The sequence below is a fragment of the Neovison vison genome, chromosome 3 (assembly GCF_020171115.1).
Source record: "Neovison vison isolate M4711 chromosome 3, ASM_NN_V1, whole genome shotgun sequence".
NCBI classification, from domain to species: Eukaryota; Metazoa; Chordata; class Mammalia; order Carnivora; family Mustelidae; genus Neogale; species Neogale vison.
The window spans coordinates 56,915,392-56,937,297 of record NC_058093.1 but is presented as its reverse complement, the minus strand read 5'-3'; the positions used below and the strand labels follow the sequence as shown (position 1 = coordinate 56,937,297).

The 21,906-nt window shown below is 33.8% G+C and overlaps 1 protein-coding gene across 18 annotated transcripts in view; it reads left to right on the top strand.

Annotated features, from left to right (window-relative positions):
* BAZ2B (bromodomain adjacent to zinc finger domain 2B) overlaps positions 1-21,906 on the top strand; it is a 315,898-nt gene that overhangs the window by 176,222 nt on the left and 117,770 nt on the right. For 15 of the 18 annotated variants that reach the window (XM_044242156.1, XM_044242143.1, XM_044242157.1 and 12 more), the window contains 2 exons: positions 787-930; positions 19,658-19,846. In XM_044242156.1, the coding sequence (XP_044098091.1) occupies positions 789-930; positions 19,658-19,846 (331 nt within the window). In that variant the 5' untranslated portion in view covers positions 787-788. The remainder of the gene's footprint in view (positions 1-786; positions 931-19,657; positions 19,847-21,906) is intronic. The other 3 variants (XM_044242153.1, XM_044242152.1, XM_044242151.1) reach the window with 1 other exon arrangement.

Here is a 21,906-nt window from a genome sequence, read left to right as displayed (position 1 = left end):
CAAATTTTTTCTTGTGATAAGAACTTTTAAGATCTACTTTCTTAGCAACTTACAAATATACACTGTAGTATTACTAACAATAGTCAGCATGCTGTACATTATAACCCATGACTTATTTTAAAACTGGAAGTTAAAACATTTTGATCCCCTTTTATTCATTTCTACTCTAGATTTTTAATATCAACATAAACTTACAATAAGACCAATGTAAGATTGCACCTGAAATAGCTAAGCAAATAAATGAAGATATGTGTAAGTGCTCACTTATTATAAAGGGGTCATACTAAGGCCATTTTAACTGTAGTTCAAACCTGACAGTAACAACTCTAAAATGTATTCATCTTTTTGGTGGGCGAGGAGCGCTTGGTCTGATACAAGTTACCCAGTCAGATTGTTGGATGCTTAAGACTTTCAAGACTTGGATTTAGAAGATCCATTCCAGTGTGGTGTTATTTTCTTGATTTCTTAAGATAATATGGGTATTATGTTGTAAATGAATAGATGATGAGGTGATTTAGGAAGAATAAGAAGTTAATATGTTATATGCAAATCTATTAAAAGAAGTTTTGGTATACTTAACATTAAACTTACTTCATAAATTGATATTTTAAATTGTACTTACGTTTTTATTCCATATTTTATCTTTCTGAAAAGCATGCTTTTGAAATTATTTCATATTTTATAAAAGTATGCCTAAATGACTTACTTTGATAATAAGATAGGTTTAATTCTTTGAATAATTCCACTATCTAATACTGAGAATTAACATTCTTCTCCCTCTCATAGATATGGAGTCTGGCGAACGGTTACCATCCTCAACAGCCTCCACTACTACACCTTCATCTTCTCTACCTTCTGTGGCTTCATCAGTTTCAAAAGGCGGCCTTTCCACGGGAGCTGCTTCACTTAGCTCTACAATCAACCCATGTGGTGAATACCCTTTATTAACTCAGTTTTAGAATGCCATCCATTTACTAATTTGCATTCATAGTGTTTTATTGAAATGAATAAAACGATTTCATTACCTCTGTTGACCTGTTGAAAAATAACTAGGTTAAACATCTAGCTTGTATTTTTCTGTATTTTACCAGCACACTGAGATTGCACTTTTCATGCTTATTAGGAGCATTCTTTGAGATTCTCATCATAATGTCTTAATCTGACCATTTCAATTAATAAATGAGTACACACAAAATGTTTTGAAACAATAGGCCCATGAGGGAGTAAAGAAATACAAAGGAGTTTTTGGTAGTAAGATTAGGTACCAGTGCTATGGACCTTTTATTCTTAATTTGCTTCTGATATTTGAAATATCCTTCACCAAATTCCAGCTTTACCCCACTTCACGGATGTGTTCTAAGGGAGATCATTTACTCGATGGAAAATATTTTAAAAATTAACAGCATGACAAGTTTCTCTTAAACATGAACAAAGTTTAAATTGCTAAAAAGACAATAATAAAGAGCTTTGCTTCAGAAATGAAAATAACACACATTTTGATTAATTATGTAGAAGGTATTTTTAAGCATTGCCCAAAATCACTCATGTATTTGGTAGAATACATCCCTTAAAAAAAAAAAAAAAGTGTTAAGTATGATTAACTCAATCCTTTATCACTAAGAAGCTTTTTAACCTTAAACATTTTTTATCTTAAAGATTATTTCATATGTTTATAAGCAGTAGAACTAAATGATACCTTACTTTTTAAAAATTAGATTTATAATTTTGAATAAATAAAATGCATAAATATGGAATGTTTGCCAACTAAATCCCTTAGTAAACTGCTGAATATATATTTGTTCAATAATTTTTTTAATCAGTGGAATGACAGGAAGGATGTCATTTTGTCATCGATTTATCAGAGCAATTTTCTATAACTTTTTTTTTTTTTAAAGATTTTATTTATTTATTTGACAGACAGAGATCACAAGCAGGCAGAGAGGCAGGCAGAGAGATGGGGGGAAGCAGGCTCCCCGCTGAGCAGAGAGCCCAATGCAGGGCTCGATCCCAGGACGCTGGGATCGTGACCTGAGCCGAAGGCAGAGGCTTTAACCCACTGAGCCTCCCAGGCGCCCCATCTATAACTTTTTTTAATGATTATGAAATAACTAAGATACAGTAGTCTTTTGTTAAAAATAAATAAGTAAATAAAATCCCTGTTCTCTTGCATGCTGTGCAGTCTTGGTTTTAAGTCCTTTCACAAGTTCATGCACACTCCCCTTATGTGAGAAATAATGAAAGCTTTTGATGATATGCTCTGTTCAAAAATAGTGATGCAAGTTTTATCTTAAGTTAGTTTGTCTAAATGATTGCACGTAATTGTACCTTTGTAATTACTCTTCCCTACTTTTTATAAGTCTTCTTTCCTTTGTTGTCAACTCATTTCAGTGTACCTTCCAGTCTGCTGTCTAGCTTTGTATCTACTTCTGAATTAGTCTTTATATAATGTTTTTGAAGATTTTTGTTTTAATGTTGAAGGTTTTAATAGCATTCTTGAGTACAGAACCATGAGCTTTTCTGTACACTTTGCTGTTACCAGTTTCTCAGTTTTCTGAATTAGTAACATGTTGGGCACTATTTTTTGTTAGCAATAGTTGGGAGTTGCAAAAGGGGTGGAGTATCCTGAGTTGCTGAGTGGCATCAGAAATTTCCTGGTCTAGAAAGGAATTCACTTTTATCATTTATTTACCAACTTAAAAGGTTGTAGGCTTTTTTATGTTGAGTTGCTTATTTTGAATAGAAGCATATTTTATTTCTGTGTTTTCAGAAATAAATCAGTTATTAACACATTAGATTTTTCATATGTAGAGCATCAGTTTTTCACTTTCTAAGAAAATATTTTTTTATTTGTTTGTTCTTAGCTTTCACAGTGTTAGGTTTTATTTTCAAGTAAAGCCTTATATTAACTTTCAGCTCATAAGTTGTTTGAAAGAATGCACAGTTGTCCCACATAGCTCTATTTATCATATTTTCCTGTCTTCTCTTATTTGATTCATTCTTTTTGGCCCGTTCATTGGGATAATTCTCTTCATTTTAAAACAAGATCATCAAGTGTTAATGGGCCTGGGCTTTTTGTCTTAATAAACAACTTAAATCTCCTCAATTCGTTTGATGTATAAAGACACAAAACGATTTTCATCTTTAAAATGTCAGAACCTCAACAGTTCTTTAATGGCTCCTTTGAGGACAGTCTGTTGTTTGAAAGTTATTTTAATTGGCCTTTCTCTGTCATCTTCATTAATGATATGTCTATAGGAATTCTTCTGAGTTACAAAGGATGTAATTCTAACCTGCTTTAAAACTTTGAATGATCCAACTAATTTTTTTGAGAATCTTTGTCAGGATTTGGGATTAAACTTACCTGCAAGTTAATCTGTCACTATTATGGATGTTAGCAGAAGACATGAAACTCCTGGCTCTGAAATTTTATTACTTATTGTCACAACAGTTAACACGAATATCATGTTGGATTGGTTCCCCATGCCTCCGAAGTCCCACAGAGGCTACATGATGACCCAAATGAACCTTTTAAATGCAGTGGGTTTGTGTCTCAGCTGAAGAATACTGACCTTGGGGAATCCATTGCTTTCATTTTCATAAATGAAAGCAAACTCATTCCTTGTCCTAAAGAAGATGTTGCTTTATCCTTCAGGGTTGCTCCTTGCAAATGCAATCCTGAGAAATGACCTGCTTAAAGAGTGGTCTAAGCTTTGCATTCTTAGCATACCTAGCAATAACATGCAGGGACCTGGAAGGGGAGGATTACATCTCACAACGCAACACACCTTTAATTTTATTATAGTTAGCTAGGATAGAAAACAATATCGCAATAGTGATTGATTAATCTAAGGCTATCTGCATATGGGTTTTGTTGGTCTTGTCAGAAGAGTAATATTCCTTTCCCTTTAAGGTATGATTTTTTAAAAAATAACCTGCCTGTTTCTAAAAAATAATTTGGGACAGCTTTCAGTAAATGTATTGGCACAATAAACAAAAAGTAAATAAAATATCAAAACATAGGCTCTAAAAACTGAAAAGGTGTTAGCTGAAGAAAGCCACTCTTAGCTAACAAAAATCTTACTGAATTAGCTGCTAAAAATAGAAGGAAAACACAATGGCTTACATGATTCACATACCATTGTTAGTAAGCATATCAGTTCCTCAGAAAAAAAACAGACTTTTTTTTCTGGCCCTGCGTGGTGTAGGAAATATGTCACCAGAACATTTGTATAAAAAGCCAAAATGATGCACAGTGTTCTACGTGGCACTTTCATAGATATTAAAACTGTTCCACATAATTGGCTCTGAGTGAAAGCCAAGAGAATAATCGTTCCACAATTAAATTTTATCAAATTTATTTGAGATTTGTGTTCATTGACCCAATGCAAAGATAGAACTTTAATACATTTCAGTGATAGTTTAAACTGTGTCATAGACCAGTGATTTTCAACCCATTTTTAAGGGTAGAACTTTCAAACAAAAGCTTATAAAAATATTGAATATATAAAACAAATAAGTCATTTAACAATTCTCTGGCTAAAGCCTAAGTATGCCGAATTTACTTTGAAAAATTAAGGAGACTGATTTACATACGTATCTTAATAGCAGGCCACCTCCCTCTACAGAAGTGTGCCAAATCGTAGTATATTGAGTAAATTGCAAGTTGACCAGTAAAGGCCTCAATTAAGGGTATATGTCAGTTCTGACAATGCTTAACTATGAATAGGAAAACATGGCAATTAACCACATAAGCCCATAGAAAGGCAGTCCTGGAGTGGGTAATGCCATCACAGACCTGGGCTCCTAATTTTATATTCTGTATTCCAGAGCATGCGACTTTCATGCTTACATGTATATCCCATGGCTGTAAGAGAGCTGATCCAGCACTATTTTCCAGGAAAGAAGAAGGTGGGGTAGGAGTGGAGCAAAAATTGCATGCCAGGTTACTTTGAGCCTTATTAAAGAGCTTTCCCAGAAACCCCATCCAGAGATTTCCATTTATATCTCTCTTTCATCAGAATGGTAATCTCAGCTTCAAGGAAGGTCAGGGAAACTAGTTTTTAGCTGAGCGTACTACCGTCCTAAAGAAAATAGAGGTTATTAGTAAGGAAGGAGCAAATGGAGAGGCAGTATCTACAATGGCTAAGTGGAACCATAGGGACAGGAGGTCAGGCTGGGGAATAGGCTCATGTCAGATCATTTAGAACTTCATGTGTGATGCTTAGAATTTAGGCAGAATAATGTATTAATTAAAAGCAAATATTTTGCAATTAAAATACCTTGAAATTGAATCTTGTCTTATCCACATATTAGCTATGTAAATTTGGACAAATTACTTACTCCTCTCTAAGCTGTAGTTAACTCATCTATAAAATAGATGTAACACCAGCCATTTTGCAGCATTATAAGGATAAATGAAATAATGCCTGCCACATAGTAGGGGCTTAGTAAATTATAGCCATTATTTTTATTCATACTTCATCCAAGTGGAGGGGTTTTAATCATCACATGGCTTTGAAAATGAAAGCTTTAGCATCATGTTGAACATCAGTTTGCAACGAGAATGAGACCAGAGGCAAAGACTTTTAGGAATTACATGTATTTATCTGAGTGAAAAATGATAATGGGCCCAGATTAAGGAGTTACTGGTGATGGAGAAAGAAGGTTGCAGAGATATTTAGGGAGTAGATTCTTTTGGAATATAATGACTACTCAAATTTGGCAAGGCAATGTTTAGAGAGAGGGAGAAGCCCTAACATGACTTGAAGAACTGGGTCAGGAGTGATGTAATGAGAAATGTGGAGGAGGAATAAGTTTAAAGGATAAAAGGCTTAGGTATCTTTTTGCATGTTGCATTTAATGGAATGTATATCCATTTATATATCCACACAACTGTTGGTGGATATTTGAATTGTTTTTGCCAATTACAACGTTATGACCATTAAATATGGATTCCAGTGCATATAAGCATACATTTCTGAAAATGTCTTCAACTTTACCAGTAGTACTAATTTATTTTCCCACCAGCTGTGTATTAGAATTCCTGATGCTTGTCACCCATGCTAACACTTCTCATTGACAGCCTTTTTGATTTTTGTCAGTACTGAATACGAAATAGTGTCTCATTAAGGTAACTTTTTATGTTTTTAACCTTTTGGATTTCTTCTTTTTTAAAGTGATATTTTAGGGCTTTGATACATGTTTCTATTGGATTATGTATCTTTTTCTTATAAATTTATGAGTGTTTTAGATTTTGGATGCTGGTCCTTTTATCAATTATATTTGTGGGAGATATCTTTTCCCAGTCTTGGTGTGTCTTTTTTTATTCTAAATTCCTTTTGGTTAATAGAACTTCCAATTTTAATGTAGTCAGATTTATCATATTTTTATTTATGCTTATTCTTTTTGTCTTAAGAGCTCCTCTTTTCCCTTCAAGGTCATACATACGTATTTTTAAAGATTTCACTTATCTCTCCTTCAGTATTAACTTTGAAATGTCTGTGGCTATCAGATATCAAGCCAGTTGTGAGAGACTGAATTGGGTTTTTGGTTTTGCAACTGTGACCATTTGGGGCTGTTAGTTGATACATCAGTCAGTTCAGTCCATGATAACACAAACCACTAAGGCTATTTAAGCAGAAAGAGGTTTCTGGGTACTTAAGAAATTATTGAAGAGCCAGCTCCCTCATTCCCACAAATGATTTCAAGGCATTACTGTTGAATTGGCCTGCTTAAGGAAACTAACCTTGGTTCAATCAGAACACCACTGTTCTAACTGAAGACTCCATGGGTCACACCAACTTAGCCTCAATCCAGTAATCAGGAACCACGAATATAACTGCCTTCAAGGTTGATCTGTGTTGCCTGCTAGATCTATACCAGCAAAAAGGATGCCTCATGCACTGCTAATCTGCCAGCTTAACTCCATCTTTAATTCTTTCGAAACACATCTGATTGGCAGAATCTAAATAATGACCAGAATCCTGGCTGCAAGAGAGACTAGTAAATGTAGTTTTTAGCTGCCCAGCTTCTGCATCTCAGGAAGATACAGTGAAAGGAATTTAGAACAAATGTTAAATGAACAAATTACCTCTTCACTTGAGCTCATCTGGTGATGCCCCCCATCGTATCTCCCAACCTGTGAAGTATAATAAACTCCTGATACATACAGATGAGCTTTATTCCAGTTTCAGCAGTTTTTTTTTTCTTCAGAATATTTAATAGCTCATGTATATGTAGTACAAATCGCTTTTGAGGGGTGCGGTGCCTGGGTGGCTCAGTCAGTTAAGCCTCTGACTTCCATTTAGGTCATGATCTCAGGGTCCTGAGATCAAGCCCCATGTCAGGCTCTGGGCTCAGTGAGGAGCCTGCTTCTCTTGCTTCTCTGCCCTTCCCCCTACTCATGCTTGCATTGTCTCTGTCTCTCTCTCTCTCAAATAAATAAATAATATCTTTAAAAAAGCAAAAGAAATCTCTTTTGAGATTTGTCAGAAATGATATAGTTGACCTCTCCCTTCTTGAAAACCTGTTTTGGGGGGAATGCTTGTATCAAATTGATATTATTTCTTTCTAAATTTCTGGTAGAATCCACCAGTGAAGTCATCTGGGTTTTCAAGGTTTTCTTGTAGTTGTTGTTTTTTTTGTTTTTGGGAGACATTAAAACAGGAGTTCCACTTTTTAAATATCAATGCAGAACTATTCGGGTTATCTTTTACTTCTTTAGTGAGCCTTGATTGTTGATGTCTTTCAAGGAGTTTGTCCATTTCATCTAAATCATTGAATTTATGGGCACATTGTTGGTCCAAATAGTGCCTTATCCTTTGAATGTCTTCTCTTTCATTATTCATATTAGTGAATTATTATTATTACTGATTATTCAGTTAGTGCCCTTTTTCCTTTGTGACTAGAGGCTTATCAATATTATTAATCTTTTTGACAAACTAGCTTTTGGTTTCATTGGTTTTTCTCAGATTTCTGAGATTTATTGATTTCTGTCCTTTATTATCTCCTTCTGTATTTCTGTGAGTGTGATTTCCTGTTGTTGTTGCTGTTTTGTTTTGTTTTTTTGTCTTTTTTTTTTTTTTTTTTTGGTAACTTCTTAAAGGGAAGGCTTAGCTTGTGTATTTAAGACCTTTCTTTTTCTTATATATGCATTTAGGGCTATAAACTTCCCTGTTAAGTTCTGCAATAGCTGTATCCTACAAACTTTGATTTATTTTCATTACTATGCTAGTGAAAGTATTTTGTTTTCCTTTATGAATTCTTTGACCGATGGGTTATTTAGAAGTCAATAATTTGACATTTCAATTTTTTAAATTGAAGTCCATTTTAATGTCATTGTCGTCAAAAATATACTGATGATGATCTATGCCCTGTTTTCTGGCTTTCCACTGTTGCTTTTTTAGACTGGCACCCTGTGGGTCTGTGAAAATTGTCAGGTTAGCCAAGTACTTAAGCAAAGATGAGTCTGTTTCTCTCTGGTTTCCTTGCTTCTAAGATTACCCACTACTTTCCAGCTGCTCTGCCAGATTTGGACTCTGTACTCTGTATTCTGACACTTCAGGCTTTCTGCTATCTAAGCTAATCATGGTGAAGGAATGTACTCACTTAAGAAATACATCAAACTCAATTGACCTGACGTGTGTACTTCTCTGTCTTTCAAGAGTGTATTTCTGTATATTCTCTGCTATTTTGCTGTGCCCCTGGTGTCCTTCCCCATTCATGCACAGTATACTTATAGCTAGGTATTTGGATAGTTAAAGCTCTGAATTTGAGCGTCAGTCTTTCTGTGGTTTGCTCATTGCCAGAATTTCCCGTTTAAATTTCTTGATTTTGTTTTAAATCTAGTTTTTATTATCATTTTCTGTGGATGGCTCATGTGACCTCTGCACTACTACTACAATATTACTTAAAGTGTCCCCCCAAAATAAATAACTTTAAAAATTTTTTCACTAAAAAAAGGGCCATCTGTACCCCGATGTTCAGAGCAGCAATGACCACAGTCGCCAAACTGTGGAAAGAGCCAAGATGCCCTTCAAAAGATGAATGGATAAGAAAATATGGTCCATATATACAATGGAATATTGTGCCTCCATCAGAAAGGATGAATACCCAGCTTTTGTATCAACATGGATGGGACTGGAGGAGATTATGCTGAGTGAAATAAGTCAAGCAGAGAGAGTAAATTATATGGTTTCACTTACTTGTGGAGCATAAGGAATAACACAGAGGGCATTGGGAAATGGAGAAGAGAAGTGAGTTGGGGGAATTCGGAGGGGGAGATGAACCATGAAAGACTATGGACTCTGAGAAACAAACTGAGGGTTTTGGAGGGGAAGGGGGGGTGGGTGAGCCAGGTCCTGGGTATTAAGGAGGGCAAGTATTGCATGGAACACTGTGAACTTTGTAAACAATGAACCTTAGAACACTGAAAAAATTTTTGAATTAAATTTAAAAAAAGAAAAATTTTTCACTTAAGACCCCAGGAATGGTATGTGACTCAGTCTAGTCAATCCAAATATCTTATTTCCCACAGAGTAGTAAGGAATAAGGAATAATGGGCACATAATGTAAGTCAGACTAATCAAAGACAAAGAGGTCCCGTTCTGGGATTCTTATTAGTGAGAAAGGATATGCTTTTGTCCCACAAATATAGGAGACAGGGCCCATTTGAGGACATAGAGCCAAGAGAAGAAAGAGAAATTAGATACTGGTAAAGTTTCAATCAACCTTTCTTGTCTAAAAGGAGCTGTTTTCAAAAGTTTTTACATTATATGAGTTAATACATTCACCTTTTCACTTAGCCATTTTGAATTGGATGTTTGGTACTTTTTGACCTAACTATATACCCTCTAAGATCTAATTTCTGCCTAATTAAAACTTACCTGGAACTATTTTCACTCTGTTCCCGTTATCTTTCAGAGTCCTTGGCCTTTTACTTCTTCAGTTACAAAACATTCTTTCCCAAACCAGGATGTCAAACATGCTCTCCCTCTGTCTGGAAAAACCTTCACGTGGCTGGTTCTTTCTTATGCTTTTTCTCAGGTTAAATGTCTGGAGACATGAATTGGAGAATTCTCCTCTTTTCATAGTGTCTAGGTAATTGTTCCACTGTCACATATTTTTGTCCCCAATAATTTCCTCCATTATACTCCTCACATATATAATTGTACATTTGGTGTTATTTTACTTATTTGTCCCTTTGTCTACACTGAAGGACAGAAACTATATCTGCTTTCTTTTATCAGCATGTATCCAGTCAGTGCCTGGCACAAAATTCATGCTTAAGAAGCTATTTTTGACAAAAGGAAGGAGATGAACTTGCAGGACTTGGACTTGAAAATTAGATGATAAATTAACTTTAATTAGTAAGTTTTCTAGGCCATGCTGTATTTTGTTCTGGTAGTACCAAATGGCTATGCAGGTTTTAGCTGGGAATGGGCATTATAAACCACATGGTGAGGAATCTTAAAGGATCAGTTGACATTACTGAAAAGGGTATGAATAAATAAAATCCTGCAAGTCCAAAGTTATTATTTTGTTAGAACTTCTCATTTAAAAAATAATCAGGGCTTAAGTTTACAGTCACTAGAGAATCATTTAAAAAAAAAAAAAAAAAAAAAAGAGGGCGCCTGGGTGGCTAAGTGGGTTAAGCCACTGCCTTCGGCTCAGGTCATGATCTCAGGGTCCTGGGATCGAGTCCCGCATCGGGCTCTCTGCTCAGCAGGGAGCCTGCTTCCCTCTCTCTCTCTCTCTCTCTCTGTGACTGCCTCTCTCTCCGTCTACTTGTGATCTCTCTCTGTCAAATTAATAAATAAAATCTTTAAAAAAAAAAAAAAAGAGGTAGCCTATTCTTACGGGTTTAGGAATAAACCCAAAGTTTCATTCCAGTTTCTTTTAGTATTTATGTTATGATATGAATAACTATTATAAAATTTTTAGTTGCTTTGTCGATAGTGTAGATATCTATAAATTTCATTTAAAAAGGCTCTCAAATGTTCAGCTGTATAGCCTTCCTCAGTGGGTTTATTTTTGAAATATTATTTTACTTTAACTTTTATTTGTAGTTTTAATTTAGAATTTTAACTAAATTACTACAGAAAGGTAATGCCTTCAAATTAATTAAGTACTCATAAAAGTAAACCCAGTGTTATAGATTAAATTTTATGTCCTCTCAAAAAAGGATATACTGGAATTCTAACCCCCAGTATCTCAGAATGTGACCCATTTGGAAATAGGGTCATTACAGAGGATCAAGTTAAAAGGAAGTTATTAGGGTAGGTTTTAAACCAATATGACTGGTTTCCTTGTAAAAGGGGGAAATTTGGACACAGAGACATGCACAGAGAAAGCCATGTGAGGATATAAAAAGAATACCTGAGGTTCCCAAAAGCTAAGAAAGAAGCATAGAACAGATCCTTAGTGCTTTCAGAGGTAGCACGGCCCTGTCCTCTCTTTGATTTCAGACATCTGCCCTCTGGAACTGTGAGATGTGGCTTGTGTTATAAGCCACTTAGGTTGTGGTACTTCAATATGGCATCCCCAGCAAATTAATATACCCAGTATGTTTTCCAAAGCTGATTTTAATAATTTTTGCTCATTATAAGAATTTTTTATTTATTGAAACATAGGTAAAATAAGATTTTGGAATTCAATTAATTTTAGTTACCTTTTCTGTATTTCATTATCAAAATAAAGTTTAGCTGGACTTGAAGATAAAACTATATAAAAATATTGTATATTTTTAGCATTTTAATCCATGAACTCTAAGTCTTTTCATTGGTCTAACAGAAATACTTATTACAAAAGAGGAACTGCTCCTATCTTTAGCAACAATCATTTGCTAAACTGAATCAAGAACTGTTTACCATGTTCAGTGTTAGAGAGTGGCAGCTTTTGTTCCCTAAGGTTACCTAGACTTTTAATGACTTGTTTTCTAATTTAAAAAAAAAAAATTGTTTGAAAGGAAAATAGTAATTTTACATAGAATCCAGGCAAATCACTACATAATCAAATGTTCAAAGTTAGTATCACCAGTACACATAGCAACATCTTGGACCTCAAATATGTTGTGCTGAGAAGGATGTACTGCTTCTCCTTCCCAATGATGCATAACCTCTTCTAATCATGAGAAAGCATCAGACAAACCCACATTGAGAAATGTTCTACAAAATACCAGACCAGTACTCTTCAATGTATCAAGATCATGAGAGACCATACTGAGGAACTGTCACAAATAAGAGAAAATTAAGGAGATATAGCTACTAAAACTGATAAAATCTGAATAAATTACTAATTTTAATTCATCAAGATTAATTTCCTGATTTTGAAAATTATTTTATGTCTGTAAGATGTTAACATAGGGGTGGTTGGGACTCTACTAATTTTGAAACTCTTTTGAGTCCTAAAGTAATCTCAAAATAAATGCTTTAAGTGAAGACTTTCTTTCTATGCCATGCATCTTTTTAAATACTAAAATGCAGGAGTTAACTGGCTGAGAAATTTTTGACAGTGCAGGAATGAAATGAAGATTATTTGCAGGAAATGTCTCCATTAACTATAGAATTCTTTCTGGTCTCTAATCAAAGTTCAAGATTATAGTTTGTATATTTTGAATTCCAGAATATTTGAAGATTTAATATATTTAAGAATTTTAATATGAACCAGTAATTTGAGCATTTCTTTAATTTACAATAATTTTGATGATGTTCTATTTGGTTATTACACTTATTCATTGCTAGTGTTGAAGTGTGCACATAACTTTTACTTGAACATGCTGCCATTTTTTATGATTAGCATACTTTGCAGTTTGTATACTAGAGGCAGATTTTGCAATGCCATAAAATTATGCTTATAATTTTAAAGAACTAGAGACAAGAGTTTGAAGACATGTTGCAACAAGTTTGGGAAGCAATGAAAAGATTAAAGACATTTTTATTTCTAGCATACAAAAAGCAACATTTGTGGAGTTCTATCATAGTAATCAGTCTCCTTGATTTTTACAAAGATTAGACGCTTTAGCATACTTCGTATAATTATTTTTTTGCTTTAATTGGCTATCTGGACTTTTCCTGACTGTTAGGAGATTTTATTCACTGGTAGTTCAGGTTCAAGGCATTAGTACAGTATTTATACTATTCTGTTCTTGTGGGGGGGAAAACTCTTTTTGTATTGTGGCATGAAGTGCACTAGCATTAATAAAGATATTTGCAGTTACCATGCCTTGTTACTGAGACACTGACATTTTATGTAGCTGCTTTAAATCACTTATACCTAGATTGGCTAGCAGAATTTGAAAAGCTCTGCTCAAAAGTGTTCAGCTTCTTATAATGTAAGTCAGAAGTTAGGTATTACAGATGGATATTAATTTTTATTGTGCAAAATGTACACATTTGTTACCTACCCATTAAAATGGAAACTAAAAAGTTCATAATATTGAAATTACATTTGAATGTTAATATCTGTTAAAAAGAGTAAGTGTAATCTTCTAAAAATATTTTCATTTTATGATATAATTTATCAGGTTGCAGACGTTTTCTCTGAACAAAATTTAAGAGTTTTAATCATAATAAGTTATTATTTGGGAGCATCTTCTGATATTAGATATATGAATGTAGAAAAAATTACTTCTACAAACGTGGAAGATTCTAATATCCAGATAATTTTATTTTGTAGTCCTAAGATTAATAGAGCCTGTTTGACTCATGTTGTATTTTGTTTCATGTAAAACAGCATCATTCTGCTTTTTTATTAATACAGAATATGCTTTGTTTTAAATGTAGTTATAGCATTCACTGAACCACCACCAGTCCATGATCAAAAATCACCTTGTGAACAGTAGCTTAAAATTTTAAGACAGCTAAAGGCTGACATTGTTCTGATAATGGAGTGAGGGTGTAATCTAAACAGCACCCCCTGCTGTATAAGAAGATAAAAGCCACAAGCCACATTGGAGGGGAAGGCAAATCACAAGAGACTATGGTCTCTGGGAAACAAACTGAGGGTTTTGGAGAGAAGGGGGGGTGGGGGGTTGGATGACCCTGGTGGTGGGTATTATGGAGGGCACATATTGCATGGAGCACTGAGTGGGGTGCATAAACAATGAATTTTGGAACATTGAAAAAAAATAAAATTAAATTTTAAAAAAGTCACAACAAAAAATTCATTAAATCAGCTTCTAATTTCCCAAAGACCTTTGAGTAACATTGTAAAGCAAAAACATTGCTTTTTATAATTGGAGGAGAGAAAAAGTGAGATATGCAGTTGACCTTTGAACAACACATATTTGAACTGTGTAGTCCCCTTATACATACTTTCTTTTTCAATCAATACAGTGTAGTACTATAAATGTACTTTCTCCTCATTATGGTTTTCTTAACATTTTCTCTAGCTTACTTTATTGTAAGAATATGGTATAGAATATAGATAACATACAAAATATGTGTTAAATGATTGTTGAATTGTCAGTAAGTCTTCCAGTCAACAATAGGCTGTTAGTAGTTAAGTTTTGGGAGGAGTCAGAAATTACTGTTGGGTTTTCAACTGCGGTGGGGGAAGGGAGAGTTGGTGCCCTTACCTCTCTGTTGGGTAAGGATCAACTGTATTATTCTTAATTATTTAAGAACGATTAAGTTATTCTAATCATTCAATGATTAGAATGAGTCTAATCATTCTATCTAATCAAGTTAATCTAATCACAAATAATTCTATCCTTTTAAAAGAAGAAGGAAACAAGGAAAATTATCATTTTAGTTGTCTGTAGCAGGTATTAGGAAGTGTTGTCCTTGCAACTGATAACAGTTTTTTTTATGCAGTGTTTTGTAGAGTAAAAATGATTAAGAGATGGGCTTTTCCTTTGTAACTTTAAATCCTAGTAATGGTACAGTGAAAGATAGCAAGTAATCATGAAAGTTCAAAGAAACCGCAAAACAGGTTTGGGAAATTCAGGGATACTTCTTAGGCAATATGTTTTTGAGATGGTTAGGATAGATAGGATTATGAGGCAAAAGAAATCAAAATGCATGTTACATAGACTGAGGGATGGGAGAGGTGTGAAGTAGAGGAAATAATGTGACCAAAAATACAACAGTGGAAAACATTCGTTAAGTACCAGTTGTATTTCACACTTTGCAGTTATTGGGGATACTAAGATAAATGAGATTCAGTTTTTGTTCTCAAAGAGTTTAAATCTTAGTTTACCAATTAATTGCATAGAAGTGATGGTTAAAACAATGGAAGCACATGAAATAACTGAGAAAGCATAAAGAAAGAAAGAAATGTAGCTGGACAAAATCCTTAAGAATGTTTACTTTTAGAAAAGAAAATCCAATAAATCAGACCAGGAATTTTATTAAAATTTATAGTTAAGAAGAAGATCAGGACATTTCCATGACCTGGAGCTTAAGGGTGAACATGGGTTTTGTGTTGTTGGTTTGTGGTTGTTGTTTTTTTTTTTTTTTTAATTTGTTTGTGTTTGGGTTTTTTTGGTCCTCCTCCCCTTCCTTACTCCCCTGATTGTGGGTTTTAATGAGGAAGAGGCACTCAACAATGCTAGATTTATACAAAGTGGTGAAAATTAAGACAAGTAAAGATCAGTGGGACCCGGTAATTAAGAAAACTTCAGTAACTTGAGGTTTGAGGTTTGGCACAAATATTAAAGATTCTGAGAAGAGGGGAAGGAGTAGACATACAGGTTAAGACTTCTTTCAAAGTTAACGCAGGAGAGATGGTGATGAAATTGAGAAGGAAGAGTAGATAGGGTCAGGGGAGTAGTAGAAGATTGGGGGTGACTAGAGGTCATGCTAAGAAATTAAGAAAATGGAAATGGGAAATTGTGGTTAAGTGCAACCTAAGAGTTTAAGACCTTGGAGGTGGTAGAATTTTGAGTGATCAAATCCAATATGTGACTTAAATGGAATCAGGAGGAATAAAGACCAAGTGATATATATATATATATTTTTTTTTAGTTTTTATTCATTTGAGAGAGAGAGACAAAGAGCATGAGCAGGGGAGAGAGGATGGGGGAAAACAGGCTCTCTGTTGAGCAGGGAGCCCAAGGTAGGGCTCGATCCCAGGATCCTGAGATCACGACCTGAATTAAAGGCAGAGGCTTAACTTTCTGAGCCACTGAGGCGCCCCTGGCCAAGTGGTAATTAAAAAAAAAAAAAAAAAAAAAAAGAACCAGGCTTCAGTGAAGTAAGGCAAAAGGAAGCTAGGAAGTATACTTGCAAGGTTAAATGAAGATTCAAAAGAACTTCCTGTTCTAATTGAAGGTCTTTGGATCAGTCCCATGGATGGGCCTCTTCTGCTCTTAATGAGTAGTAAATTAATTTGTTCAACAGTTATTTATTGTATTCCTACTTTGAGACAACGTTTTAGGTATTTAGGATCTTTTATTGACTTGTACATATGACAGTACCACTTTAAATAATATTGAAATATTAACTAACTTGTTTTATTATATCATGGTGTAAAAAATAGTTTAGTACTATTGAAATTATGTTCAACCATGAATTTCTTGAGGTCAGGGATTGTGTCTCATTCATCCTTGTATGCCAAGTTCCAAACATAGCACCTGACACTTTTAGTTATGTTCATGAAATGCCTGAATTACAGAAACTTTTGAATAAAGAACAGAATGGTTCTGGAAGGTTTTTTTTTTTTTAACATGGAATTAGTATCTGTGTTTTTTTAAAGGTGGTAGAAAAACAGCATTAAATCGTAGTGTTAAGAGTTTTTTAATGAGAAAGATGTACTTATTGTATCATTGACTAATAGGTTCTTGCTATAACAGCAAATCATAGTGAAAAATATGAAATGTGTTATGGAATTATTTCTCTTCTGTGTACAACTATATCTGGGTAGCAGAGAAAGTCTCTAATGTGTATTTTTGATAATGCATGGTATCACTGTAATCATTATAATGTGGTCTTAGTCTTTTTTACTAAATACAAACGTGAATAGACCAACAGGGAATAAACTCTATAGATTCCATTGTCACTTGGGTGTTTTCTATGCTTTAATTACCTTCACCAAGAATTTTACAAGAAGGGATAAGAAAATAGAATAAGACAGCTTCTTTGTAATGTCTCCAGGCATAAATGTAACTGTGTACAGGACTGTGCTTTTTTCCCCCATTTTAATCTGTGGTGAGTAAAGCTCATATTTTGTTAAAATTCTAGACTCACTTCCTCTTAGGTATCACTCTTTTTAGAGTTAAAGAAACTTTGTTATCAAATTCTATGTGATTGGTTCTTAATTACTGCTGCGAGAGTGACAGCTTCATTTAGATATTGTTTGTGTTTTATTTTCATGAGACTTCAGGGTTTAGCTCATTTACTTCTTCACAAAAATAAAATTGACGTTTTAACTATGCATCTAAGAATGCTTACTACCAGTTCATTAGCTATCATAGAAGTATTTCTATCATCTCTGATCCTTTGTAATTTTAATCTGTTCTGAATTTTCATATTTATGTAGTTTTGAGTTTACCCCACAGACTTTTTTCATATTAAATAACTGTTACATGGAGTTGACATATATAATTTAAGAGTTATTATTTTGTAAAATATAAATGAAAAATGATTCTAAAATCCTCAAACTAGAATGTTCACTTCAACTTGCTTATCCAGAAAACTGATATAAAAGGAAATGTAACTGATCATAGTATAAATGAATATTAATGAAACATTTGATTAAGGACATCTCATTCATGAAGTTGAATTGATTGTTGAGAACCATGGATTTTACATGTGAAAATAAACAAATAAATACTGGTTCTTAATGTTACAGGTTCATGTTTTTAGAGAAACTAACTGGCTTTTAGAGAATTGGCCAAAAAAAAAAAAAAAAAAAAAAAGTCCACAGTCCTTCTGGTGTCCTGTTGCTAGGCTTGATGATGTTTGAATGACCTTCTCTAGTATACCCTATTTTTGTTTGCCTCAACCTTAATGATAATGTAGTCTAGAGCTCTGATAACACTGAAGCACCGAATTCACAAATTTTCTTTTTAGTCTGTGATGAACAGAAACAGATTGGCTGACTTGGGAAAGATACCCAAAGTCTGTCTTTCCCTTGTGCTCCCCTACAGTTTCTTTGTGGCCCTTCTTGCAAAGACACATGAGGATCTTCCCTGTGAGATCCAGTTACTGTGTTGTTATAATGGGACCTTGACCAGAAGTTTTTACCTTATAAGTTGATATAAGATATACTTGGTGAAATTTATTTAAATCTTACTACTTTAATAAAAAAAGTAATGTAGGGACGCCTGGGTGGCGCAGTTGGTTGGACGACTGCCTTCGGCTCAGGGCGTGATCCTGGAGTCCCGGGATCGAGTCCCACATCAGGCTCCCAGCTCCATGGGGAGTCTGCTTCGCTCTCTGACCTTCTCCTCGCTCATTCTCTCTCACTGTCTCTCTCTCTCAAATAAATAAAATCTTTTAAAAAAAAAAAAGTAATGTTATTTCAGTACATAATATAAGGTTGATATTAGTCTCTGAGGGTACACGCTAACCTTTTCCATGATTCCTCTTGGCTCTCAGGAAATAAAAAAGCAGAGGGGAGATCTCTTTGATAACTAACTGATAACAAAAAGTATACCTATTTTTAGCTTTTATTTTTACATTTCTCAAATGTATTATGTTAAAAACAAATTGCAGTGCACAGTTAAGTATGATATAAACAGAAGATAATATTTTAGTATATGATAATAAAGAAGACTTATCCTTATTTTAACACAGAGTATAATACCTTTCACATAATAAATTCTTAAAATAGACTGGAGTGTGGAGTTTGACACTCTATTTTCATAGTATCAGGCTAGGGGAACTTAATTATTTCTTGGAAGTAGAAGGAGGATTTCCAAGTATTAACAAATTTTCTGTCAAATCTCTTACAAAGTATGAAAAGTAAGTTGTGTTTTTAGTTGTATAACATTTCAACCTGGAGTTTATGACACTTAGAACTAGATCTTTAGAATGCAGATTGAAAAGTCACACATTGGAATTGAATGTGATCCTTCCATCACAAAGTTAAAAATGACTTTTATATTGATAACCAAACTTGGATGCATTTAGAAATATCTTAGTAAGTTTATTCATTAAATCTTTATGCTGCCTTTTATATTGCTTTATTAGGCTAGAATATAATCCCTTTTTGGTGTCAACTCTCCTTACCTGAGAGCTATTGGTCAGAGACCATAGCTTCACTCTGGCTCTTGGAACTGGGAATGTTTTGCCCAGAGTGTGTGATAATTTGAGTAATGGCTTGGTGACAAATTGTGGGCTGACTTCATTGGTTTTTAACCTTATGTTAATAGAACGCTTTTGTTTTCCTTGTTATGAGTAAAAGAAAATTGATAATAATGTACATGTATGAACGGAAAGTTCAATTCACATCAGTGGGTCAAATTATTATAATTAATGACAGTTATACCTCAAATCTCAAATTCAGAGTAAATAAGGTTATGCCACTCATTTTCATTTTATTTGGAATACTTTCATATTTCTGTAGGGTTTGAAGAGCAGAAATAGAAAAAGAAAAATGTAAAATAAAAATTTATGATAAGAAATTAGTATAAATTTTAATTATGAACTCTGAAATCAGATAAATCTCATCTGTTTTTATAGTACAACTTTAAGTGTGTTTTTTTCCCTCCCAGGACATTTATTCAGAGCAGCTGGGGATCAACCGTTTAACCTGTCCACAGTGTCGAGTGCCTTCCCAATGGTCAGCCACCCAGTCTTTGGTCTACATTCAGCCAGCTCAGGGCATTCAGAATTTGGTGGTTTGGGGACACTTGGTACACCCACAGCCTTAGCCGCACATCCCCAACTAGCATCTTTTCCAGGTAAACATCTGTTACAAACAGTGTTCAAGGAAAGGAGGAAAGCTTGACAATGTTCAAGCAATAATTTGTTTATTAAATTGAACAAAAAGAATAGTTTAATGCCTGGTATATTGAAACTCTTGTACAAGAATTGACTCAATCCTATTTATCATGTGCAAAAACACCCCCACACTATGTGTGCTAGATGGCAGCATTGATTATAGCTATGCAAGTGTTGAGCTAGAGAAAGGGGCATCTGCCACAAAAGTGATTAATTAGGCCAAGTGTACGTATTGTGAGTGTAGAGCTTGATGAATTTTTCTCAGCTTTATTTGATTTTTAAAAAAGAATTATTTAATTTACATTGGAAAGTAAACTCCAGTTCTTATAACAAATATCTCTATACTTTTGAATTCTCACTTCTCTGTACTTTCCAAGGAAGGTGAACTTGGCTCTTAAATTCTGTATTTTTCCATATTTGATCAGAACAACTATAAATTTGCACCATTTGCATTATAGCAAGACCAGAATTATCCCCAGTTCTACAGATTATGATAATTCAGGAGCTTAGTAAGGCACCAATTAAAGCTTACATTGGATAAGCATGCTATAATTTTCCTTGTTATATTATTTTCAAAGTCTAAACTTTCATGTGTTTCCAGTGATTGATTTCACTTTAATAAATTTTAGCAAGGGATGCATGGTTTGGTCTTTTAAAAAATAGTTTACAAATTAAAGCATAATTCTAGAGACAAATAGACCTGAATTTAAATCTGACAGTGTTACATTTTAGCTGTGTGATCATGAACAAGTAATCTGACCACTCTGCCTCAGTTTTCTCATCTGAAAAATTGAGGATAGGTAATGGTACCTGCTTCTTTGGGCTCTTGTGAAGATTGAAGGAGATAAGCCATATAAGTACTGATTGCAATGTTTAGCATACATAATGAGTATATAATTAGTTATTATTATTATTACTTCCTCTTTCCCACTTTAATGGGTAATGAACTATCAAGTGCTTCTTCAAAAGGAAACGAACATCTCATTTTAACTGTATACAGAATGGAAAGACGGTTAGATGTATATTTCAAGTACTGTTTCTTGAGTCATACTCTTTTAATTCAGTTGTCTGCAAGAGAGTAGCTGGTGGGGAGAGTTAATATGACTAGAAAGTTAAAATCAAGTCTTAAACTAAGCCTTAACATTTGTTTTAAAAATACTAATAGGAATTTATTTAGGCTAGTTTCTAAAATGGTTGCTTAGCAAAATGATCAATCTGATAGATATTTGCTGAAATATAAGATTTCTGATTAAAAATAAAAATAGAGAGTAGAAATATAGTTACTGGGTGTCTTAAAATTTTTTTAAAATCATTTTGTCATAGCTTATTATACCATTGCTTTTGAGCCTATCTAAATTATTCACTCATTCATTTATTGTACAACGTTCTTTGAGCATCTGCTGGGTTCTGTGCATTGAGGAATACACTGACATAGTATGTGTTATTTACAGTTTTTAGGAGATGGATAAACAATGACAAGACAGTCTTTAATGGTGAAAGTATGTCTATGTAAGCATACTGTTTTCACCAAATAGACACTATGCCTAGACCTCGAAGACTCATTTGTTTAAGTTGTAGATTGGGCATAATAATTTAAATTTAAATTCTCTGTAGTTGCCTTTATTCAGACAGGTAATCTAAATGCCAAATTTTTGAAATCACCTAAAAGTTAAAAGAAGACACGCAAGAAAGAAATTACTAGAAATTTTAAATAAAGAATAACTTACTTTATAATTTTATGTACTTTCTGCATTTCAGATAATAAAATCAACAGATGCAAAATTATTTAATGGATATTAGTCTAATATTATTTCCATTTTATATTGACATAGTATTTCACAGTAATTTCTTTTAAAATATTTATAACTTTTGGTCATTATATTTTTATATTATATTACCTTGAATTTCTGTGAAGCATCTGGCTCCATCAAGTGGGAAAGATTTAAAAATTCTGCTATATCTTCTAGGCCCAATATCATCTGAAATTTTAGACTCTTTCAGTTGAATATAATTAATGTTG